General features: G+C 46.7%; 1 protein-coding gene across 5 annotated transcripts in view; it reads left to right on the top strand.

The window, feature by feature from the left end:
* Positions 1–25,717, top strand: part of RNF24 (ring finger protein 24) — an 81,310-nt gene that overhangs the window by 12,788 nt on the left and 42,805 nt on the right. The window contains exon 1 of one of the 5 annotated variants that reach the window (XM_053402061.1): positions 9,567–9,607. The exons of 3 other annotated variants lie outside the window; for them this stretch is intronic. Coding sequence is in view for 1 of the 2 variants with exons in the window: in XM_053402064.1 (XP_053258039.1) it covers positions 9,707–9,738 (32 nt within the window). In the remaining variant the exon portion in view is untranslated. One more of the 5 variants, XM_053402064.1, reaches the window with a different exon arrangement.

Consider the following 25,717-nt stretch of genomic DNA (forward strand, 5'->3'; position numbering starts at 1 on the left):
GTTCGTTTTTCTAATTACATAATGCCTTAAGGCAGTGGTTCTCAGACTTTTCAGTCTTGGCCTTTAGCCTTGGCCACACTTTCAGAATCAAAATGTGCTTGCACCACATCAAAGTTTTTATGGATAAGAAATACGTCGGAAAACAAAAAGGAGCAACTCCTAGCTGTGCCTGATTTCTAACATGGAACACAACTGCTTTATGATATGATCATGGGACAGCCCTGAAGGCAGTCCTGTTTAGGGAAGTTTTTAATGACTGATGTCTTAATGTATTTTTAATCTTTTCTTGGAAGCCACCCAGAGTGGCTGGGGAAACCCAGCCGGATGGGCAGGCTATAAATAATAAATTATTATTATTATTACTTATTATGGGACACCCAGAAAGTACAAAACAACACAGCTAAAAAAAGAACATGAATCATTCCCAAAATATAATTATAAATAAGCCTCTTATATACATACCTTAAGTATGTATAGAAAACACAGTGAGCGGTGTGAGCTTGCTTTTGCCAGGTAACCTCTGTACTGGGTCTAATTAGATCAATATAGGACAAATTAGACTTAGGCTAGGTCTATTTTGAGACCTGCTCATTTCTGATCTTTCAGGTTTGTCAGAGTTGAAAATCCCTGTTCTCAACAGTATTGTCCTTCGTATCCTTAGGTGCTCTTGCTCTCGTTTTGAAAAGGTATCTACCCATATTCTGCCAATAAAAACAATATTATTTTGATGCTACACTGAAATGTTTAAATGTCTCTTTGATTGTCCTTGAATCTTCCTGCCACACTTGCCATCCTCTCCTGAGCCACCAGTGTGGCGTGCCACACCCTTGGAGAACCACTGGATTACAGCAAAGGGATCCCGTGGCCATACAAATGTTTTTGGGACTGCAGCTACCATCATCCCTGCCCATTGGCTGAGTTGTCTGGCTAGGGCTGATGGGAGTTGGTAATCCAACAACTGTAGCAGGGCCAAATTTGGGTACCCAAGCTATTTTTGGACTACGACTCCCATCATCCCTAGCTAGCAGGACCAGTGGTCAGGGATGATGGGAATTGTAGTCCGAAACAGCTGGAGAGCCAAGTTTGGGAAACGCTGACCTAGAGAGTCACAGGTTCCCCATCCCTGTCTTATAAAGAGTAGACTCAAACTCTGGCCTCTTGTGACTCAGCTACGCATGCAGAGAGTCCCGGGTTCAAATCCCAGCATCTCTAGGCAGGGCTGGGAGAGATCCTGCTCTGAGCTACACGGACCATTGTTCTGACTTTGTATAAGGCAGCTTCCTAGGCTCCAAGCGCTGCTGTGTTGGCTTGAGCTTCTGTGATGTCATGGAATGTTCACCAATATCCCAGATGAAAGGGAACAGCGTCAGCCACAGAAATCTTAAAAGCAGACGCAAATGAAATGGATATGGAAGATGGGCTGGTGGCAGTAAAGTGAGGACAGTGGCAGAGGTACTGGTGGTCAGGGAATCAAGTAGGAAGAGGATCAAGTAGATGCTAAGGGACCCCGGGTGTGTGTGTGAGAGAGATTTCGCTGAAACAGTGCCTGGGAACAAGAAGGCATCTCTGTGATGTGTAGAGCAACAAAGATGCTTTTGGGTGGGAGGCAGAGGTCTTTTGGACTGAAGAGCCCTGGGTTTAAAGAAGCAGAGCGAATTACGTTTCACATATTAATATAATATCTGTGAAAGCTTACGCCACAATAGAGTGGTTAGTCTTTAAGATGCAACAAGGCTCTCTTGTTTATATTAATAACAATTCTTCGAAGTGCCTTTGGCTGTGGGTTGCTGCTTATATAACACGTGCATCAGCCTTGGCAGTTCACCTTGGGACAAGGAATCCAACAGAATGGATCTCTGCGCCTGGCCAGAATCAGCTGAAATAAATCCAAGGAAAACCACCTACCGTATTTTTTTGCTCTATAAGACACACCGCACCACAAAACGCACCTAGTATTGGGAGGAGGAAAACAAGAAAAAAAATATTCTGAATCTCAGAAGCCAGAACAGCAAGAGGGATCACTGCACAGTGAAAGCAGCAATCCCTCTTGCTGTTCTGGCTTCTGGGATAGCTGCGCAGCCTGCATTCGCTCCATAAGACGCACACACATTTCCCCTTACTTTTTAGGAGGGAAAAAGTGAGTCTTATAGAGCAAAAAATACGGTAAGCTTCCTCAAACAGCGTTCAAGAGTCAGGCTTGCATCAGTGCTCTCCGGGGACTGAGATAGGTGTCGTGTCACCAGGGTGGATGTGGGGTTATGGCAGACGTCTTCACTCAAAAGAGTTTGCAAAACTGTGAGTGAGTGAGTGAAAGCTTGATGGCTCCAATCTGGGAACTCGCCCTCTATCCAGCTACGGTCCCTTTGGTTGCAAAGGCGAGGAGGGTGGCTATCTTGGTTTTCAATACCATGAGCAAATCCACCTCTAATTATCCCTGCAAGTAGAGATTAAATATCAACGGAGCAGGTGCGATTGCTGCTCAGAACACGCAGCTGGGATCTGGGATACATGATCCGTCTGTTTTTTTGCCAGGTAAGTTGTGGAAGCAGATGGCCCAACTGCCGTGAAATTGCCTAGCCTCTCTCTGCTAACAACAGAAGCATCTCGGAGGGATGTCGTTGGCGGCTTGGTGCACACCTTGGGCACAATGCCACACATTCAGCCCTTGAGATCTTGGGTAAAGAGCCCGCTTTCTGAAACTTTGGGATGCCCTTACCTGAGTAGATAGGACTCGTTTGATGGGCCAAAGTCTAAGCCATTTCCCAGAATGTCTAATCCTCTTTTAAAGCCATCTAGGTTGGTGAGTGGGACGCGGGTGACGCTGTGGGTTAAACCACTGAGCCTAGGGCTTGCCGATCAGAAGGTCGGCGGTTCGAATCCCCAAGACAGGGTGAGCTCCCATTGCTCGGTCCCTGCTCCTGCCAACCTAGCAGTTCGAAAGCACGTCAAAGTGCAAGTAGATAAATAGGTACCGCTCCGGCAGGAAGGTAAACAGTGTTTCCGTGTGCTGCTCTGGTTCGCCAGTAGCGGCTTAGTCATGCTAGCCACATGACCTGGAAGCTGTACACCGGCTCCCTCGGCCCATAAAGTGAGATGAGCGCCGCAACACCAGAGTCGGCCACGACTGGACCTAATGGTCAGGGGTCCCTTTACCTTTTTTAGGTTGGTGAGCATAGTTTAGCTGTATGAATAAGTCATTTCTTTTTTATGTGCCAGATCTTCCAACATTCAGCTTCATGGGACTATACCAGTCCTAGTGTTATGAGATATGGAGGGAAGTTTTTGGAGAGCCTCTGCACACTTTTGGAGGAAGTGCTTTCTCTTTCGCCTCTCCTGAATCTTCCGACGTTCAGCTTCATTGGACTTCCATGAGTTCCAGTTTTATGGAAGAAGGGGAAGGCACTATTCTCTAGCTGCCTTCTCCACATAACTAGTGCACTGAATTCTCTTTTCTGCTCTTATGTACATAATAAGTTATGCGGGTGATAAAGACCGCATTATCTGTTGGCGGAGCTTTTAGAAACTGCCGCGCATTTCATTGAGGCCTAGTGTGTCAACAAACCCTTTTCCGGTTCCAAGATTTTGCAGCTTGCTCTCCGACGTAGGTAAATTCCATTTTGTCTTGCCTCCCATTCTTTCCACTCTAAGCCATGATGATAATAATAATAATAATAAAAACCATTCATTGTTCTATTTATGGCCGAGCCGTGCCTGTGCTTATTGGCCAGCCTCCAAAGGAGTTTCTTCCAGGTGTGCCCAGTGGACGTCTTGGCTCTCAATTTCCCCCTTTCTGGAGCGGTAGACGCCCAACCCTTATCACAAACCGCTTATGGGACTCCTTCCAATTTCAAATGCCACTTGCCATCTGGCACGGGCACCTCCTTTTCAAAGAACTGCAAGCCTGGGCCTCCCTTGGATGTGGTTGCATGGTTCAGCAGATCCAGTTCATGATACATTTGTACCGTGGATCCTGAACGTCCTGGAACTCGGACGTTTTGGCTCCCGACTGCCACAAACTCGGAAGTGATTGTTCCTGTTTGTGAACGTTATTTTGGAAGCCGAGCGTCCAACAGGCTTCCGCAGCTTCTGATTGGCTGCAGGAGCTTCCTGCAGCCAATCAGAAGCCACGATTTGGCAGCCCTGTTTAGGGAAGCTTTTAATGTTTAATAGATTATTGTATTTTAATATTCATTTGGAAGCCGCCCAGAGTGGCTGGGGAAACCCAGCCAGATGGGCGGGATATAAATAATAAATTATTATTAGTATTATTATTAGTAGTAGTAGTATTCCATTTGACTTCCAAGGTATGACTGTATAGAGAAGCTTCCTTAGCTTCAGCCTTGTGGCCAACCTGGTGCCTTCCTGATGTTTGGGACTGCAACTCTCACTAGCCATAGCAGGCACAGTTTTGTTGGCTTGGGCTGGTGAGAATTCCAGTCCCAAAATACCTGGAGGGCAGCAGGTTGCACGAGGCTGGTCTGCTATTATGGACTGGCTGGATGCAGAAGAATGGTGGTGGTGGGGAATCCCCAACAGAAAAAGGCCAGAGCCCGGGGATTGGTGGTGGGATGACGATGAGTGGTCAGAGGGAGAAGAGGGAGCAGACTGGGAAGAGAAGGTGTTGGAAGAGGCAACAGGGTTTAGTGAGCAGGAAGAGGCTGTGCCAGACAGCAGTCCAGAGACAGAAGCAGAGGCTGGAGAGGCAGGGAGTCAAGAGGCAGAGATGAGTCAGGCTGCTGAAGATGAAGCCAGGGACTCTCCCCCCCCCACCCTCCCGCTGCGACCAGCTTCCCTCCCTCCGGTGTCCCAGGACATGGAGAGGAATGAAGAGGGCAGAGCAAAGAGAGACAAGGCATCAGCTTCTGAGGAAGAGAAGGGCCGATGAGAGGAGGCTTTAGCCTAGTTGCCACTGAGGTGGCCAGCCTGTGCTTGGGCTGTACCCGCTCAGGCTGCACTTAGGAGCTTGCATGTTGGACTTCTCTGCCATATAAGCAAAAACATTGCATGCAGACAAGTAGCACATCATGGAGAAAGAGCCCTGACAGGGTATGAAGAAGCAGCCAACTGTGTGAGCCTATACTGCACTTCTGAATAGTACTATTTAGATGGAGGTTAACAAACCTGGGGGAGAAGGAAATATGGGGAAGGGAACTGGCGGAGGCGAGGAAATATTTCATCGATTTGGAAACAGGCAGCGTAATGTTTGGCTGCTTGCCTCTAGTCATGTATCTTAATGCTTAAATGTGGCGTTGGAAACTGGGTCAGTCATGTCTAATGGTCATTACGGCCTCTAAAATATCATGCACAGCAGCTTCCTTTGTTAAAAATAGGATGGACTGTGGCTTAGCGGAATGTACATGCGGAATGTGCATTCCACGTTCTGCAGGTGGCATGTCCCGGGTTCAGTTCCTGGCATCTCCTGCTACCTGATCCTTCTGGCAGGCAATGCCAAACATCTGTGTCCCAAGGCTGTGGGGATTGGCTGACAGTCAGACTAGGCCAGTATCCTCTAGGTCAGTGGTTCCCAACTAAGTACTGCAGACCACCCACTTTTCAAAAGCCAAGCCATGGGCCCCCTACTTTGGAAAATGTTGATATCTATGGTAGAGGGACCCCCTGGGTGGGTTATGTCCTCCAATTGGGACCACTGCTCTAGATGTTGCCGACTCTGGCTCCCATCACCCCCGGCCGCTGGTCATGCTGCCTGAGGCTGATGGAAATTATAGTTCATTAGCATCTTGGGGGAGGGCGCCATTTTTGCTATTTCTGGTTGCATTGGATTAGAACGATGGGACAATGGCTTGGCTTGTCAGCTTCCTGCGGTCCTAAGGCATTTGGGTGTTCCCTAAACAGCCTCTAAAGGAGCGTCTCCATCCCCATCGTTCAGCCCAGACACTGAGGTCCTCCTCCGACGATCTTCTGGTGGTTGCCTCACTGTGCAAAGTGAAGTTACAGGGAACCAGGCAGAGGGCCTTCTCGGTGGTGGCACCTGCCCTGTGGAACGCCCTCCCATCAGATGTCAAGGAGATAAATAACTATACAATTTTTAGAGGACACCCGAAGGCAGCCCTGTATAGAGAAGGTTTTAATGTTTAATGTTTTATTATGTTTTTGTATATGCTGGAAGTCGCCCAGAGTGGCTGGGGCAACCCAGTCAGATGGACAAAGTGTTGTTGTTTATTTTGCCCCCAGACACACAGTTTTGCAGAAGAGTTGTGCTTGGGTCCTGTTTAAGAGTTTCCCCCAGGCAGGCCCGTGCAGAACTTGTCTGAGGCCAGAGATGGGAGTCTTGTTGCAATAAAATAGTAAACTCAAACAGAAAAGCAGCCGTTCGGGTTACATAAGAGGGCAAGGGAGCTTGGATAAACCAGTTTATTTTGCAACATCTCCACCGCAATATCCTTTATATAGCTGTTTATACACAAGAAGCTCAAAAGTTAGCAGTCAACTGTACCTGGCGACCTGCTCCGACCAACTCGCAGTCCTTGAGACATGCCACCTCAGCAGCAGTTCCTAATCTGGTTTAATTTCATTTATTATCTATCAATATCATCATTTATTATTATTATTATTAGTTAGCTTCTCGTTCTCACAAATCGCAGAGCAGCTCACGAATGGCAATCACATAATAGAGCATCACAAATGCAACTTAAATCACGTAGAATAATAAACAAGCCATCAGTAGTTCAGTTGGTTAGAGCGTGGGGCTGATAATGCCAAGGTTGCAGGTTCGATCCCCATATGGGGCAGTTGCATTGCAAGGGGTCGGCCCCGATGATCCACAGGGTTCCTTCCACCTCTACAATTCTGATTTTGAAAACAAAACCACTATTCACAAAACTACTAAGATCACAAGCTGAAGAGCACAGTTCGTATTTCTAAATTCACAAAGTACTGCATCATTCATAATCTGCACAGCAATATTAGCAACTTGAGGAAGCCAGCAACCAAAAATAAACCAAGCGTTGCCGAAATCGTACACTCAGCCTTCCCACCCCCATGACTCATAATCTTACACACCAGTTCATTAAAAGACACATGCGCCTAAATGCTTGTGGCGGCAGCTCCATTCTGAAGGTTCCTCAGGCTGGAGGGCGAGTGGGAAAAGCCTTTGCCTGATCTGACACAACAGACTAGTATGCAGTAACGCAGCTGCAGATTTTACCATCAGAGCCTTGCAGTGCGTACGGATAGACAGGGCATTTCGCCCATTAAGACCCTGGTCAGCACAACATCGTAAGTCCAGCAGACCCAGGCCAGCTTAGCTCTCCGAGGCCCAGGGCAAGTGTACCTGACTGCCCCCACAGACATGTGGTTGGCCACTGTAAGAACAGGATGCTGGACTTGAAGCTGTGGACGTTATTTCTCCCATAAAAATGACAAAACAAGAACAGCAAGGATTGGGTGTCAAACTCAGTCCTTGCTGACCCATTTGCTACCTACCCTGGGCAGGTTACGGAGATGAGGAGAAAGCAATTGCCAATATTTTCATTGCTTGCAAGCGACCTTTGTTCGGACGGTGGTATTTGCTTTATTTATATGTGAACTTTTTTAAAAAAAATAATTTTTATTCATTTTCCAAACAAGTTTTATACAGTCAACAAATTATTCTACACTCATGCTTCAATTTTTGACTTCCCTCAGTTTCTCTGTCAATCTTTCGAAAAATTTCTATTTATTGACGCATTTCTAAACATGATATTGCCTTTCCCAACTCCTTTTCCTCTTACTCTCTTTTTTGCAGTATTTCTTACTATTTCACAGAGTCTCTTCAAAACCAACAAGCGTTGTCTGTGTATCACATATATTTTTCAGATATTCTGTAAATTTTCCCCAGTCCTCAATAAACTTTTGGTCTTTCTGATATCATATCTTCCCAGTCAACTTGTCCAATTCTGCATATTCGGTCAATTTCCTTCTCCATTCTTCCACTGTTGGAATTTCTTCCTGTTTCCATCTTTGGGCCAGAAGTAACCTTGCGGCAGTCACTGCATATTGAAACAGTTTACAGTCTCTCTTATTGATTTCATTTCCTACCATTCCTAATAGAAAGGCTTCTGGTTTTTTAACGAACGTATATTTCAACATCTTTTTCAATTCATTGTATATCATTTCCCAGAATGGATTCCGTTCGACTTCCAAGGTACAACTGTACTGCAATTTCATTTTAAAAAATCAAATCAGTTTACAACAGGTATAATTGCACAAATACACACACGCACACACACCAGTTTAATATTGCAGATCACCAGCTAGGTGAAGTTTTTATTGGTTGTCTGCGTAAGCCCGAAAAGTTTTCAGCAAATGTGCACAGGTTAATAATAGAATGTCCTGCTGTATATTATGCTGCTGAATCCCAGTTTCTGGAAACTGCAGGAAGGGAGAGTGCTGGTTGGCCACTGCAGGATGCTGGAGCAGGTGGACCGCTTGTCTGATCCTGCGAGTCTCTTCCTATATTTTAGAAGGCTCCTGCTGAAATCTTTGTTGGGGGATCATTGCACTGGGCAAGAGTGCTTCATGTCACTGTCAAATGAGCCTCACCGGCTTAGGGAGCACGGACAACCAGCGATGATCCTACAGGAGGTCTTGGGGATTAAGCTAGGATAGAAATGGTAAAGGTAAAGGACCCCTGACAGTTAAGTCCAGTTGCAGACAACTCAGGGGTTGCGGCGCTCATCTCACTTTACAGGCTGAGGAAGCCAGCGTTTGTCCGCAGACAGTTTTTCCAGGTCATGTGGTCAGCATGACTAAGCCGCTTCTGGCGAACCGCTGACCTTCTGATTGGCAAGCCCAAGAGGCTCAGTGGTTTAGACAACAGCTCCACCTGCGTCCTTATAGAAAGGTTAGATGGTCCCTAAAGCAGCTGGACCTAAAGGCCTCAAGCCTGGCTCTGTACCCAGCTTGGTACAGTGGTACCTCTAGTTACGAACTTAATTCGTTCCGGAGGTCCGTTCTTAACCTGAAACTGTTCTTAACTAGAGGCTTTCGCTAGTGGGGCCTCTTGCTGCCACTGCGCCACCGGCACACAATTTCCATTCTCATCCTGAGGCAAAGTTCTCAACTCGAGATAACTCTTCCAGGTTAGCAGAGTTTGTAACCTGAAGCGTTTGTAACTCAAGGAAGAAGAAGAAGAAGAAGAAGAAGAAGAAGAAGAAGAAGAAGAAGAAGAAGAAGAAGAAGAGTTTGGATTTGATATCCCGCCTTTCACTCCCTTTAAGGAGTCTCAAAGCGGCTAACATTCTCCTTTCCCTTCCTCCCCCACAACAAACACTCTGTGAGGTGAGTGGGGCTGAGAGACTTCAGAGAAGTGTGACTGGCCCAAGGTCACGCAGCAGCTGCATGTGGAGGAGCGGAGACTCGAACCCAGTTCCCCAGATTACGAGACTACCGCTCTTAACCACTACACCACACTGGCTCTCTGTATATCTTTCCTGATTGATCAGAGGCTGGTGCATCCTGTGTCCACTTAGACAGCGATGACCCTGGTTTGGAGCAGATGTTCTTGTCAGTCAACAGCCCCTTCTTGCTTCGTCAGGGCTCTTGCGCTCTGTATTAATTTCCACCCTCGCTGCAGCTGCCCGTCCTTTCGCGGCCAGTGGGATTCGGGGTTAGTGGAGCTCTCTCTCTCTTTCGCCGCTTCTGTTGTTTTGCGCTTTATCTTTGAGCCGCCGCTCTGTTTTTATTTTGTTTTCGAAACGCTGTCTCAATGTCCTCCTCCATTCAGATGTCCAGCTTTCTGTAAGTCGGATCTTTAACCAAAGGCAGGGAGGGCCAACGGAAGAGATTGAAGGAATTGTGTTTGGGGGTCAGGAAGGTTCCTAATTCTGATAGAATCGAGGCTTGGTTGGCTGTCTGGATTTGAAGTGGTCAACTTTAAAAATGCAGGCTCTGCCAGGTTTATTATAACTGCAAAACACATTTGGTTTTTTGTGCAAAAAAGGGGGGTGCATGTTGTGGGTCAGGTTTAACTTGGTGGTGCTACTGACTTTATCACAGAGTGGTGAATTCTTGAAATGTTGTTCTCTTTATAACTGCATTTCCATGTGTACCTATTCATTTAGAAAGCGCAGTGCCTGTCTTCTTATATAGATATGTAGATATAATATATGTTTCCAGTGCTTTTTTGTACCATATCCAATGCTAGCCTTTTCCTGCTACTTGTATTTAATTTGGCTGGCTCAGTATTGCGTATCTTGAGAGCGGGATCGCCTGTCATAACTGTGAGCCGAAATATTTAAAAAATTGAACTAGGTGTGGGTAAAAAAAAAAGCAGGTTTAAAATGAAATCTGGATTTATTTAGCTAAGTCATACTAAGAACTGAGCTCTTGAAATCAGTGTAGTTGACTGACTTAAAGGATCTACTCAGAGTATGAGTTATTTGGATACAGCCAAATATGCAAACACATTAAAAGTCTACACTTATAACTTCTTAAGGTATGTCAGACAGATTGAATTTAAACTCTTAGATTTTTTAAAAAGGAAGAGAAAACTAGTCTGCTAACCCTCTTAATGGAGTGCTTTGCATTTTATAGGTAATTCTGAATTCTAGGTTGATTTCCCCCCATTTATCTCCAGGAGGGTTCTGTTGCCAAATCTGCAACAAGAGATGTGTTGGCTTGGCTCGCTCTGCACATCATGACGCCCTAGGTTGCGTAACAGAAAGCTGGTGTATCTGTTTTCATCTGGCACTATCCTCTTGCAAGTGGAGGGTATCGGGGTTATAAAAATTTCAGGGTTTTCATGTTTGCTGGATCTGGCAATGATTTTTTGGCGAACTCTTGCAAAAGACCACCGTCCGCCCCCGTTGATGGTGGAATTTTGGCCAGGGTATCCCCGACTATCGATGGGAGAGCTTAATTCTCATTTTCATGAGAACCTCCCTGATTCACACTTCCATACATAATATGCAAATCAAAGTGAAGCAATCTTCCAAAATATCACGCTTCTCTGAATTTTGCAAAAAAAAAATATCATAATTTATTCAGCTGGAAAACCTTTGTATAAGGAGAAAGCCTACATATAAATGTATAAGTTAGTAAAAAAAATAACAACATGGAATTCATTATGCCAGGAGAGATTGCTTGGGGGAAATGCGTGTAGTAGGCAAAATTGCATACAAAAGCATATAAATTTGAGGGAAAGCACACCAAACTCGTGACTTTTTAAAGAATAAAATAAAAACCTTAAAGAAATGGCAGGAATGTGATGACTGACTATGATTGCAAAGCGGAAGAACCTGAAACAGATTTATCCACCCTTATCCCAGACCTTGTGGCCTTGGCTCGCGAGTGTTTAGGTTTTGTGCTAACGTACGAATAAATGTATGTTTATTTTGGAGCCTCTGTTCTTGCGTCGGTGTGTAACCTGGCCAGCTGTGACTATTGCTCCCATGCCACCTGGTTTGTGTGGGTGCTTTTCGGCTCATGAAAGGCTGCTTCTGAAATTGCCCCATCCACCTACAGTTGGAAGTTCGACAGGGTGCAAGTCTGTAAGTGTTTGGGAAGCGAAACCGATTGTTCTAGCTGGGATTCTTGCGTATAAACGTTTTGACTTGTCGTCTGCACGTGCTCAGGTCGGTTATGTAATTCGGTACGATGCAACGAGAAAGTAAGTGGATGTTGTTGTGTTGCAATGGCGTCTTTGTTTATGTTTGATTTGGTCACACATCTCATTATTATTACTGTGTTTCTTTCCATGGGGAGGGTGGCGGGTTTGGCAGAACTACTGTGTGCAAATGGAATTTAATTGATGCTTGTCTTGGGGGGAAAAGTCAACAGCGAATACTTTTTTTTGCAACAGCATTAACCTGTGTGCATTTTGGACACTCACTCTTCTATGCCTTTCTGCTTCACCCTTCTTATTTATTTGGTGCCATCAGATGCCAAGGAAATAGACAACTATCTGACTTTTAGAAAACATTTGAAAGCAGCCCTGTTTAGGGAAGTTTTTAATGTTTGATGTTTTACCGTGTTTTTAATATTCTGTTGGGAGCCGCCCAGAGTGGCTGGGGAAATCCAGCCAGAAAGGTGGGGAATAAGTAATTTAAAAAATATTATTAAATTATTATTATGAATAGGGGACGCGGGTGGCGCTGTGGGTAAAACCTCAGTGCCTAGGACTTGCCGATCGTATGGTCGGCGGTTCGAATCCCCGCGGCGGGGTGAGCTCCCGTCTTTCGGTCCCAGCTCCTGCCCACCTAGCAGTTCGAAAGCACCCTTAAAAGTGCAAGTAGATAAATAGGTACCGCTTTATAGCGGGAAGGTAAACGGCATTTCCGTGTGCTGCGCTGGTGCTGGCTCGCCAGAGCAGCTTCATCACGCTGGCCACGTGACCCGGAAGTGTCTGCGGACAGCGCTGGCTCCCGGCCTCTAGAGTGAGATGAGCGCACAACCCTAGAGTCTGTCAAGACTGGCTAGTTCAAATGACAACCTTGAACTGGGTTAAGAGCTTTGAGAACTTGAAGAAAAGTCACTTGAACCAGGGACAGTCTACGTATATATTGGCCTGTTCCGACCTCTTTTTCTTAACGGTGACATGGATCATTCATAACGTAAGAATATTCCTCACAACTGTGAGCAGGGCAGTGGGGCAATTGTTGTAGACGAGCTACAACAACTAACTACAGAGGTACCTTGGGTTACATACGCTTCAGGTTACATACGCTTCAGGTTACGGACTCCGCTAACCCAGAAACAGTGCTTCAGGTTAAGAACTTTGCTTCAGGATGAGAACAGAAATCGTGCTCCGGTGGCGTGGCAGCAGCAGGAGGCCCCATTAGCTAAAGTGGTGCTTCAGGTTAAGAACAGTTTCAGGTTAAGAACGGACCTCCGGAACAAATTAAGTACTTAACCCGAGGTACCACTGTATACCATTGTTCACTTCTCCTGCTCAGGCTGCACAGAAAAAGCAATTTGGCTCCAGAAATTCATTCCAATTGTGCAGATAAAATATAATGGATGGAATTTTACAGCATGGGGTGTTAGTGTGTGAAAACAGTCCAAATCCAAGGGTCGCCCAATGCTGGAGATTTCAGGCACCCTCCTGGTACCCAGCCATCTTCTTCACTTTGTTGAAAGTGGTTGAAAGCCAGGTGTATCCTGGTGCCCAGGTAACTTCAAACACTGGAAGTGTGGGTTGATAAGGGACATACAACTATTGCTAACTTTATTGTAGCACTTTGGGGGGGGGGGGAATGCATGAGAAAAGTCACTTTGACTTTTTGAGTTTTTTCCCTCCCAGTCATCCAGAGCCACACTAAACTCTCCTGATTTTTGAAGCCAAAACTGTTTTTGGCTGAGGTCCTTCTGAGCTGGAACTGAATGAATACTTCCATATTGAATCTTTGTGGCTGGCCTAGAAGCTCCTATCGAGACTTGCAAACTTGGGGATGAATTCAAGTGAAGGTGGGAGCAAAATTCTTTAAATCTATCCAAGTGCAGTGGTAGCTAAATCGCACGGCAGAACTTGGTGCTTTGATGATGGCAGCTCCTCCGAGCCGCAGTGTTGCACCTGCAAAGCAAGGTTGCAATTTGTTTCGGTACTCCTGCTCCACTCGTGTGTAGCGGTACCAAGAGAGAAATCTTGAAGCACGCAGACAACTTTCAAGGCTCTTTTTGGAAATAACTGCTGAGAGAGATAACTTGGAAGTGAAAAAGCGCTTGCTATGAGCTGTTTTCCGTGAACGGCCTAAGTCTTTTATCTATCCTCTTGTGGTTTATGTCTTGATGGCTTATAAAGCAGCTGCTTCCAAAACGTCTGAGAGCTGAAGCACAATCCTCTGCCACCGCTGCATGAAAACATCACTCCTTGCAGCCAAAAGTTGTTTTATTTTTAAAGTGTGTAACACTTGGCCCATCCCCTTGGAGTATCCTCTGTCTTAGGAAAGGAGTACAGTGGTACCTCGGGTTAAGTACTTAATTCGTTCCGGAGGTCCGTACTTAACTGAAACTGTTCTTAACCTGAAGCACCACTTTAGCTAATGGGGCCTCCTGCTGCTGCCGCGCACGATTTCTGTTCTCATCCTGAAGCAAAGTTCTTAACCCAAGGTGTTATTTCTGGGTTAGCGGAGTCTGTAACCTGAAGCATATGTAATCTGAAGCATATGTAACCTGACGTACCACTGTATGCAGCTGCTCATAACTAGTCTCCGATGAATGGCAGCGGCTGTCCACAGCCTCAGGCAGAGAACTCTTTCCAACATCGGCCACCAGGTCTCTTTTAACTGGGGTGTCGGAGAATGAACCTGGAACTCTCAGCGTGCCACTTCCATGCTGTTCCACAGAACTGTGGCGTCTCCAAATTTCTGCACGAATCACTGATGTGGATATCCCTGCTGCTTAGAACAAGGCAAACCCAGGGCAGGAACTCATGCAGAGATGCAACAACCAGTCTCCTCTGTGTGCATTCAGTTCAGTGTGTGTGTCCTTGGTACCTGTAAAAAGCATTAAGGCGAGTTGTAGATCAAGCTAGGAAGTGGCAGAATGGAGCTGTGGGAGAAATTCCCCATGCAGCGGGCAGAGTTTGTAAAACCTAGGCTGTTGTTCAGTCGCTTAGTCGTGTCCGACTCTTCGTGACCCCATGGACCAGAGTACACCAGGCACTCCTGTCTTTCATGGCCTCCCGCAGTTTGGTCAAACTCATGCTGGTAGCTTTGAGAACACTGTCCCACCATCTCGTACTCCGTCGTCCCCTTCTCCTTGTGCCCTCCATCTTTCCCAGCATCAGGGTCTTTTCTAGGGAGTCTTCTCTTCTCATGAGGTGGCCAAAGTCTTGGAGCCTCAGCTTCAGGATCTGTCCTTCCAGTGAGCACTCAGGGCTGATTTCCTTCAGAATGGATAGGTTTGATCTTCTTGCAGTCTATGGGACTCTCAAGAGTCTCCTCCAGCACCATAATATAAAAGCATCAATTCTTCGGCGATCAGCCTTCTAGCCGCATCATTAAAAGTCCCTTCTCAGAATAACAGATGCTTGGGGAAGACAGCCCAGCAGAGCTTCCCGGGGTGTGCGCATTGCTGCCACCTTTGAATGGTTTCTGAATTGCCTGGATCTGAGGGCACGACAGCTACCTGGGATCTCCATCGTCAGAAAGAATGCCAGCCGCTGGAGAACACCTGTGGCAGAGATCTATTGCCTTCATGCCTCACTCGGGGGCTTCCCAACAACATCTCTTTGCCCACGGTGCAAAGCAGGATCAGACCTTGGGTCTGAGGCAGCAGGGCCCTTCTTATGCCCTGCCGAGCTTGCAGATCTGCGAGTGAAGCAACACCCCTTTTTCGTTGGGGCTGAAAACTCTGAATCATTTACGCGACTCTCTCCTGCCTCTTCTCCCATACCTCTCAAGACAGCATGCATGGAAGATATTGGGTGGCCTCCCACACAGGCGCTGAGCAAGATCCCAGGTCTGGGTGCCTTCGGGCTGTAGACTTGCAACCGGATCGTCATGGAATGCCAAGTCCCTGCTGTGTTGCCAGGCGCCCAGAACGTTCTCCTGGCATGTTTTCTCCTAAGCACTCGCCTCTATGACGCTGGTGAGGTTCTCAAGCTACCCCATACTATGGCAGGAATTCACCTTGGGCGCATGCTTGCACATCTCCCCTTCTTCCCCTGCCTTCCTCATTTATTTAAGCCAGGCAGCTGCGTGGGGATCCCAGAAGCTATACTGCGGTGTGTGTTTGTTGTGTGCCAGTAATTTCAAAGCAGTGCAATAGATCATTCACTCCCCTAACTGCTGCTATATGTCTTGGGTCACATCTGATTTCCTCAAAATAAGCAGTCGTGGTGTCTGTGCATTGCCTGAGGTCTACACACACATTTCACAATGTCCACAACATCTCCTGTTCCGTATACAGTGGTACCTTGGTTGTCGAACGGCTTGGCTCCCAAACAAATTGGCTCCTGAACAGCACAAACCTGGAAGTGAGTGTTCCGGTTTTGCGAACATTTTTTGGAAGCCAAACGTCCAACGCGGCTGCTGCGGCTTCCAATTGAGTGCAAGAAGCTCCTGCAACCAATTGGAAGCCGCGTCTTGGTTTTCAAACGGTTCCGGGAGTTGAACAGACTCCCAGAATTGATTAAGTTCAAGAACCAAGGTACCACTGTATAAACATCCAGATAATAATAAATAATAATAAATATTTATTTATACCCCGCCCTTCCCGGTACAAAAACCAGGCTCAGGACAGCTAACAACAAATTTAAAACACAATTGTAAAAGCAGCATAAAATACAGTATAAAAACATGAATAACAATAAAATTCAAAGTTCAGAAATCAATTTAGGGGAAATCCATCTAATAAGCATTAGATAATCCCCAAGGCTAGCTGGCTGAATTTGTCCTACTTGGGCCAGCGAGGAGGCCAGGGGAGAATTAGCTGTGGGGTCTCAGAGCGGGTGATCTTCATAAAAGGGGAGGGGAGGGAAGAGAAGGGAAATAAAAGATCAGGCTGAATTCAAATTAAAGGCCAGGCGGAATAGCTCTGTCTTACAGGCCTGACAGAAGGAGGTTAAATCCTGAAGGGCCCTGGTCTCCTGGGACAGAGCATTCCACCAGGTCGGAGCCATCACTGAAAAGGCCCTGGCCCTGATGGAGGATAGTCTGACTTCCTTAGGGCCCGGGACCTCTAAACTATGGTTATTCATGGACCTGAAGGTCCTCTGCGGGGCAGACCAGGAGAGGCGGTCCCGTAAGTACGAGGTAGAGATCTCCCAGGTGCAAAGTTAAGAGAGAAGCCTGTCTGAAATCCCTTGCGAGTCAGTACATACAATGCACCAAGTTAGTATTAAGACCACTTTGTATGTTCCTGTTGATGGACTTTGGAGTTCAACGTCCCATAGAAGGAGCCCTGCAGGGTGACGAAAGGATAATTCTTTAGCTGTGGATTGTTACGCAGTAGGATCCTTTTGGCGCCGTTGATCATGGGAATGTTTGTGTGTGGCAGGCTAGCAGGGTGTGTGTGTTGTTTTGCTTTTTGGCTGCAAAGTCCTCTTTTAAAAAAAAAAAATTCTGGCAGAAGAATGAAGGCCTCTAATTCCTTATAATGAGATCAAGGGCTTAATGGCTTAAAATGCTTAGATTATCTTAGTCCCCTCGCCCCCTCCCTTGTCAAATATGACAGAGCAGGGGTGTCCATGCAGACAAAAATCCCGTCTTGCAAATTCTGCTCACTGGTGGTGAGGCGGTACCCCCACCCTCAACCAGTGAGCGGAAAATAGCAAATTGTAATGGTACCCTCTACCCACTCAGTTATACGCGGCAGAAGGATGCAAAGGCCTCCGGTGCTGTGAATAATAATTATTATTATTATTATTATTATTATTATTATTATTATTATTATTTCTTTATTTGTACCCCGCCCATCTGGCTGGGTTTCCCCAGCCACTCTGGGCGGCTTCCAACAAAGATTAAAAATACATTAAAATGTCACACATTAAAAACTTCCCTGAACAGGGCTGCCTTCAGATGTCTTCTAAATGTCAGGTAGTTGTTTATGTCTTTGACATCTGATGGGAGGGCGTTCCACAGGGCGGGCACCACCACCGAGAAGGCCCTCTGCCTGGTTCCCTGCTGTAGCTTTGCTTTTCACAATGAGGGAACTGCCAGAAGGCCCTCGGAGCTGGACCTCAGCGTCCGGGCAGAATGATGGGGGTGGAGACGCTCCTTCAGGTCTACTGGGCTGAGGCCATTTAGGGCTTTAAAGGTCAGCACCAACACTTTGAATTGTTCTCGGAAACGTACTGGGAGCCAATGTAGGTCTTTCAAGACTGGTTTTATGTGGCCTCGGCGGCCGCTTCCAGTCACCAGTCTAGCTGCCGCATTCTGGATTAATTGTAGTTTCCGGGTCACCTTCAAAGGTAGCCCCACGTAGAGCGCATTGCAGTAGTCCAAGTGGGAGATAACTAGAGCATGCAGCACTCTGGTGAGACAGTCTGCAGGCAGATAGGGTCTCATCCTGCGTACCAGGTGGAGCTGGTAGACAGCTGCCCTGGACACAGAATTGACCTGCACCTCCATGGACAGCTGCGAGTCCAAAATGACTCCCAGGCTGCGCACCTTCAAGGGCACAGTTATCCCATTCAGGACCAGGGAGTCCTCCACACACGCCCGCCCCCGTTCCCCAAGAACAGTCCTTCTGTCTTGTCAGGATTCAACCTCAATCCATTAGCTGCCATCCATCCTCCAACACTGCCCAGGGCTTTGCTTTGGAAAGGGTTTGGAAGCCAGGCTGTGCAGTCTCCTCCATTCTTCCTGGGTGCATCATGGACTGCAAACTGCAAACTCTTCTCTGTTGCAACTGCACAGGAAGCAAACATATGTTGTCACTGAATTGTGTAAACGGAGCCCAGGCTCTTTAAGGGAGGCATAGAGAGTTGCAAGCCTTTAAGGGGGGGGCGTGGCTTTTGTTCTCCTGTAAAGTTTATATGTCACTTTTCTGACAGTACCGGTCTCTTAAGGTAGTTAACGATCAATCAATCAAATCTTTATTACGGTCATAGACCAGCATAAGTAGAGTGTGGTGCAATCATTTAAAATCTGTAAAACGTTTTGGAAAGCTAAAATTATTAAAACAGAAGGTATATATAAAAGAATCTAAAAGAAAGGTTAGGAGCATTAAACAGAGGATGTGGAAGAGCATAAAAGGTTAGTATATAAAAGGCTATGGCTATCAGTTCACAGAGCTCTTTGATATGAGTGTTCATTAAATCTCTTTTGTGGCACAGGTCATCAAAGGTAGTTAATGAAATATCAAAGCATAATCCAGATAGCAGGCTAAAGTTTATTGTATTCTGTTATAGGCCATCAAAACAGCTATGCGGGAGCACTTGGAAGAACCCTAAGAAGCAATAGTTAACAGCAGTTAAAGGGGATAAATTATTATTATTATTATTATTATTATTATTATTATTATTATTATTGTGCCACCCTTTATCAAAGGGTCCAAAGGCAGTGTGCATTAAGAACACATTTTATGGAGCAAAAAAATAAAAACATAATAATAAAATTAATCATGATAACAGTCCCCCCCAGCTTTAATGTACACATCAAATCAAATTATTCTTCCTTTTAAAAGAAAAAGGACAGAAGTTGCATGACATCTTTTAAATATATTTTTTTAAAAAAAAACTGTGAAAGCATCAGTTAGCTCTTTCTTGGGGGAGGAAATGTCTGAACTGAGACTCTTAATTTCAGGGTTGTGGGTTCAAGCCCCACATTCGGCAAAATATTCCTACATTGCAGGGGGTTGGACTAGATAACCCATGTGGTCCCTTCCAACTCTACAGTTCTATGATCTTATTGAATCTGTAAGGGTTCTGCCCCCTTCTTCCTTTTTGTCTGAATTTTTCACTGCTGGAAAAGGATTTCTCAATCAAGATTCTGTGTTCCTCTTTGAGAAGCATGACTTGTATGCATGTCTCAAAAGGCAGAAGCTGGACTGCATTGCGCCCAGAATGGAGATCTCTTGCGGTTTACTACAAAGGGCATCCTGAGCAGGTAGAGAGTAAAAGGGAAAGTTCATGTGTGTGTTCAGTGACCGCACACGAGGATACTAACCGTTGCAAAACTCTTTTTCAGTAGGTTTGCCTGACGCTCCCCACCTCCCCAGAGCTGGCTATGCGTCCTCCTCTTCTGGCTCTTTCCCAAGCAATCTGAGACTGCGTCTGCTTGTTAATACTACTACTACTACTACTACTACTACTACTACTACTACTACTACTACTACTAATTTATTTATTTATACCCCGCCCATCTGGCTGGGTTTCCCCAGCCACTCTGGGCGGCTCCCAACTGAATAATAAAAACACAATACAGCATTCAACATTAAAAACTTCCCTAAACAAGGCTGCCTTCAGATGTCTTTTGAAAGTAAGATAGTTGCTTATTTCCTTGACATCTGACAGGGCAGGCACCACCACTTAGAAGGCCCTCTGCCTGGTTCCCTGTAACCTCGCTTCTCGCAGGGAAGGAACCGCCAGAAGGCCCTCGGCGCTGGACCTCAGTGTCCAGGCTGAACTATGGGGGTGGAGATGCTCTTTCAGGTATACTGGGCCGAGGCCATTTAGGGCTTTCAAGGTCAACACCAACACTTTGAATTGTGCTTGGAAACGTACTGGGAGCCAATGTAGGTCTTTCAGGACCGGTGTTATATGGTCTCGGCGGCTGCTCCCAGTCACCAGTCTAGCTGCCGCATTCTGGATTAATTGTAGTTTCCAGGTCACCTTCAAAGGTAGCCCCATGTAGAGCGCATTGCAGTAGTCCAAGCAGGAGATAACCAGAGCATGCACCACTCTGGCCAGACAGTCTGCGGGCAGGTAGGATCTCAGCCTGCGTACCAGATGGAGCTGGTAGACAGCTGCCCTGGACACAGAATGGACCTGCGCCTCCATGGACAGCTGTGAGTCCAAAATGACTCCCAGGCAGCGCACCTGGTCCTTCAGGGGCACAGTTACCCCATTCAGGACCAGGGAGTCCTCCATACCAGCCCTCCCCCTGTCCCCTAAGAACAGTCTTTCTGTTTTGTCAGGATTCAACCTTAATCTGCTAGCTGCCATCCATCCTCCAACTGCCTCCAGACACTCACACAGGACCTTCACTGTCCTCACTGGTTCTGATTTAAAAAAGAGGTAGAGCTTTTGCTGCTCCCATTTCATGTCTCTTCAGGTTCTTGGAAACCAGGGGAAGAGGAGACCTTGTCACGCCAGGATGGGGAGACAGCTGTGCCTCCTCACCACCTTTGGCCTCCCCCATGCCCCTCTCCTGCTTCGACTTCTGCCTCTGCTTTTGGAGCTATTAGCAAAAACATTATCTCCACGGATTTGGTTGAGCGTCAGGCCTAAGGAGCAGAGCGGCTCCTTCGCAGTGGTCTTACTCCATGAAAATCAGTTGCCGAGACTGAAATTCCAGACACCTGCTCACAGCTGTCCCGTCCTCTCCAGAGCTTTCCCCAAGCAATCGGAGACTACGCCTTCATGCAGACAACCTCTCTTCCGCCCTTTTCATGCCTCTTCTGGTTCTGGGAGAGAAGTGGGGAAGGGAGCTAGTTGCAGCAGGACAGGGGGACACCACTCCTCTGCCTCCAACCAGTCCATTACATCCCATCGCCCCCTAGCCAGCATGACAAGCAGTCACAGATGAAGGAAGTTGTAGCCCCACAAGATCTGAAGGGTGCCATGTTGGACCATCCTTGGTGTACCCAGTGCAGAACTAGTTGGGCCATTGGTCTGCTGTGGAATAAGACAACTTCCTGTGTTTACCACTGATCTCTGGTGGCAGTCTCACCTGGCGCCCTTGAGATGTTTTGCGCTGTAATTCCCACCAGCCAGCAGGAGTTGTAGCCAGAAACATCTCCAGGATGGCAAAAGCTGCTCTGGTGCCCTCAGCTGCCTAGGGCGTGAACGTGTAAAAGCAAAGATTATCATGGAGATTGTGTGTACTCTCCTAAACTTCCCCATCAAAATGCAGAATCTTGCTGGCTAGCGAAGGAGGGGAGGGCGGGAATCAAACCTGCCTGTCTTGTTTGATTTTTATTCTGAGTGTCGTAATCTTGGCTCCGACTCCACAGCTAGGTGTTTCTCATTGGCAGAGGAAGGAAAACCATTCCTGCTGCCCAGGATTTTCTAGGCATGTGGCGTGTGGGGTTTTCGAAATGATACGTAACAATGAAGGAGTCACGTTTTCAAACATGCAGTGTTCCCTTTTGTAGACAGGCTTGTGCAAAGTCATCTGTAACCCTGCCAACAATAGCTACCGTGACAGTATTTTTAGCAAGCTTGTTCCACGAGTTCAGTTTACAATGTCAAATATGTCAGTCTTGCTGAAGCTGAGATGCCTCTCTGATTCAAGGCAACTCTTTTGTTATTTATATATCTATAATAAAAGTGGGGGTGCGGGTGGCGCTGTGTTCTAAACCACAGAACCTAGGGCTTGCTGATCGGAAGGTCGGCAGTTCGAATCCCCGCGAAGGGGTGAGCTCCTGTTGCTTGGTCCCTGCTCCTGCCAACCTAGCAGTTCGAAAGCACGTCAAAGTGCAAGTAGAAAAATAGGTACTGCTCCGGCGGGAAGGTAAACGGTGTTTCCGTGCACTGCTCTGGTTTCGCCAGAAGCGGCTTAGTCATGCTGGCCACATAACCCAGGAAAACTGTCTGCGGACAAACGTCTGCTTCCTCGGCCAGTAAAGCGAGATGAGCACCTCAACCCCAGAGTTGTTTGCGACTGGACTTAATTGTCAGGGGTCCTTTATCTTTAACTTATAATAAAAGTAGCTAAGCTTGTTCATAAAAAAAAAAGGAAACTCCCAAATCCTGAAAGACCTACGTTGGCTCCCAGTATGTTTCTGAGCACAATTCAAAGTGTTGGTGCTGACCTTTAAAGCCCTAAACGGCCTCGGCCCAGGATACCTGAAAGAGCATCTCCGCCCCCATTGTTCAGCCCGGACGCTGAGGTCCAGCGCCGAGGGCCTTCAGGCGGTTCCCTCCCTGCAAGAAGCAAAGCTACAGGGAACCAGGCAGAGGGCCTTCTCGGTAGTGGCGCCCGCCCTGTGGAACGCCCTCCCATCAGATGTCAAAGAGATAAACAACTACCTGACATTTAATAGACATCTGAAGGCAGCCCTGTTTAGGGAAGTTTATAATGTGTGACATTTTAATGTATTTTTAATCTCTGTTGGAAGCCGCCCAGAGTGGCTGGGGAAACCCAGACAGATAGGCAGGGTACAAATAATAAATTATAATAATATTATTATTATTATGGTTGGGCAACACCTGTCCAAGCAAAAAGTCACAGAATAGAATCGCAGAATCATAGAATTGTGTAGTTGGAAAGGGACTCCTAGAGTCATCTATTCCAGGCCCCTGCAATGCAGGAATCTCAACTATAACATGGTTCCATTCTAAAGTTTGACCGTTTCAGTAAAGAACTGTTCCACAGTAGATGGACCTTCATTGGCGGTTATATGAGAAAATAAAATATTAAGCACAACGTTAAAAAGAAAAAAGAAAAGTGCAAAAATTAGACTGGTCACTGCAGGCGTGAAGTCTCCATGTAGATTCTTCTCCAAGTTGGAGACTGCAGACAGAATTAGACCTCTGGCCAATGCTGCAAGTATCAGGTTGCACCTAGAATTCTTGGATCAAGAAGCAATGGCTGATCCCCGTTTCTGAAAATATAAAGGCTGGCTGTGTCCCAGAACCTTGCATGTAACTCGAGACCTTCAGCGCCAGAGAGTAATAATTCAGTCGGCGCTCTCTCCCTCTTAGAACTCGTGTTTATTCATTTTTTTGATGCTGCTTCGTTTTCCGAAATACACACAGCAGCGCGAGGACCAGGGGTGGGCTTGTCACCTGAGAGCGATCACTAATTGACTCTGAGGGCAGCCCCCCATTTCTGTCCTCATTGAGTGTTGTCAGCCTGGAAAGTGGGGGGCGCCAAGACTTGCGGCAAGGCGTTTTTTTTCCAGTGGCGTTGATTTCTGTCCGTCGTCTTCTCATTATTCCCTTCAAATCAAAGCGTTTCTATACCACTTTATATTTTAAATGAAGATACCTCAAAACAGTTTACAAAGCATTAAAACATCAAATAAATCAATCCAAAATAAAACTAATTGAAGCTTCAATGAAAATGTTTCAGATCCTTTTCTGAGTGATATTTTGCTTTCCCAAGTCGCCACGTGGTCGCAGTTGCACTCACACCGGTTGCAAAACGCGCCTTGCTCCTGGCTAATTTCAAACACAGGGTGGTGTTCACCTTAAGTTTTGCTCAGGGTGAACCCACTGAAATCCATTGACGTGGCTTAGTTAGGTGCGTTACTTCCTGTCGGTATTGCTCTGAGTAAAACTTAGCTGAATGCAACTCTATTCAATGTTCATTTCCCACTTGCGCTAGAAGCTCGGTGCTTTCACATACCCTGGTAGGGATTGTTCGATGTTGAGCACCTTGCCTGGTGCTAAGCTCCTTTGCTTGGGTGCAAGGCCTGTGGATGACCTGGGCCGAGTTGTCCTTTTGTCATTCATACCTAATTTGCAAGCTTGTTGGGAGGCTAGGATGGTGGTAAAAACATCAAAGCGCTCTGTGCTGCTAATGACTCGTTACAGAAGTAATGATAGCTCCTGAAGTGAATGCAGAGCTGGTTTCAAACACCTCAAGGGACATCGATTAGCCATCCCTGGTCAAGTTCTGCACCCAGGAAAGATTCTGCGTCTTGTGTCGATTCTTCGTCATCTGTGCTGCACTGTGTTTGCCATTGTGTATTATTGTCATCTGCATAATTCTCTTTGGCTTTGTTTGTTGTTGTTGTTGTTTAGTCGTGTCCGACTCTTTGTGACCCCATGGACTGCCTCCTGCAGTTTAGTCAAACTCATGCTGGTAGCTTCGAGAACACTGTCCATCTTGTCCTCCGTCATCCCCTTCTCCTTGTGCCCTCCATCTTTCCCAACATCAGGGTCTTTTCCAGGGAGTCTTCTCTTCTCATGAGGTGGCCAAAGTCTTGGAGCCTCAGCTTCAGGATCTGTCCTTCCAGTGAGCACTCAGGGCTGATTTCCTTCAGAATGGAGAGGTTTGATCTTCTTGCAGTCCATGGGACTCTCAAGAGTCTCCTCCAGCACCATAATTCAAAAGCATCCATTCTTCGGCGATCAGCCTTCTTTATGGTCCAGCTCTCACTTCCGTACATCACTACTGGGAAAACCATAGCTTTAACTATACGGACCTTTGTTGGCAAGGTGATGTCTCTGCTTTTTAAGATGCTGTCTAGGTTTGTCATTGCTTTTCTCCCAAGGAGCAGGTGTCTTTTAATTTCGTGGCTGCTGTCACCATCTGAAGTGATCATGGAGCCCAAGAAAGTAAAATCTCTCACTGCCTCCATGTCTTCCCCTTCTATTTGCCAGGAGGTGAAGAGACCAGTGGCCATGATCTTCATTTTTTTGATGGCTTTGTTTAGTCACGGCAAAATGCTCTGGAAGGTGCTGGCATATCGCCCCCCGACCTCTGAAAGTCACCAGCTGCTTCTTAAATTGCACCAGACGTTCCCCACGCATTCTTCACGCGTTATCTGCGCTACCGTAAGAGTTAGGGACTTCCTATTTGAAACAAAGCAGGGTTGCCAGGAAGCCGTCTTTTTGTGCGTCACAAAGCCTTCGGTGTTCTTTCTGCAGTTCCTCGGAATTGCAACACACCTCTGGGGACACATCTGGGCTTCCTTCGCTGTAATGGGCACAGCGCTTAGTGGTTGGGGCAGGTTTCCTCTTTCGCTTTCCTCTTCTTCTTCTTTTTGCATTCTACATTAGAGGGAACAGCTGCTCAGATACAGTCTCAGGAAAGGGAGGGCTGGTTCCACAAGCCCTTAAACGTAGGGACATAAGAAGAGCCCACTGGATCAGGCCTGTGGCTCTCTCTCCCTGTGGTTCCCAGAAAGTGATATTCAGAAGCATTTCTGCCTCCGACCGCGATGGCAGAGCGTAGCCACTTGGCTAGGAGCCATTGGTAGCCGTCCCCATCTCCATTAAATTGTCCAATCCTCATTTAAAGGTATCCCAGTTGTTGGCCGTCGCTGCCTCCTGCAGCAGGGAGTTTCTTAGTATTTACGGGACCACCTCTCCTGGTATGCCCTGCAGAGGACCTTAAGGTCCATGAATAATCATAGTTTAGAGGTCCTGGGCCCTAAGGAAATCAGACTATCCTCCACCAGGGCCAGGGCCTTCTCAGTGATGGCTCCGACCTGGTGGAAT

This window comes from Podarcis raffonei, chromosome 9, assembly GCF_027172205.1.
Source record: "Podarcis raffonei isolate rPodRaf1 chromosome 9, rPodRaf1.pri, whole genome shotgun sequence".
Taxonomy (NCBI): Eukaryota; Metazoa; Chordata; class Lepidosauria; order Squamata; family Lacertidae; genus Podarcis; species Podarcis raffonei.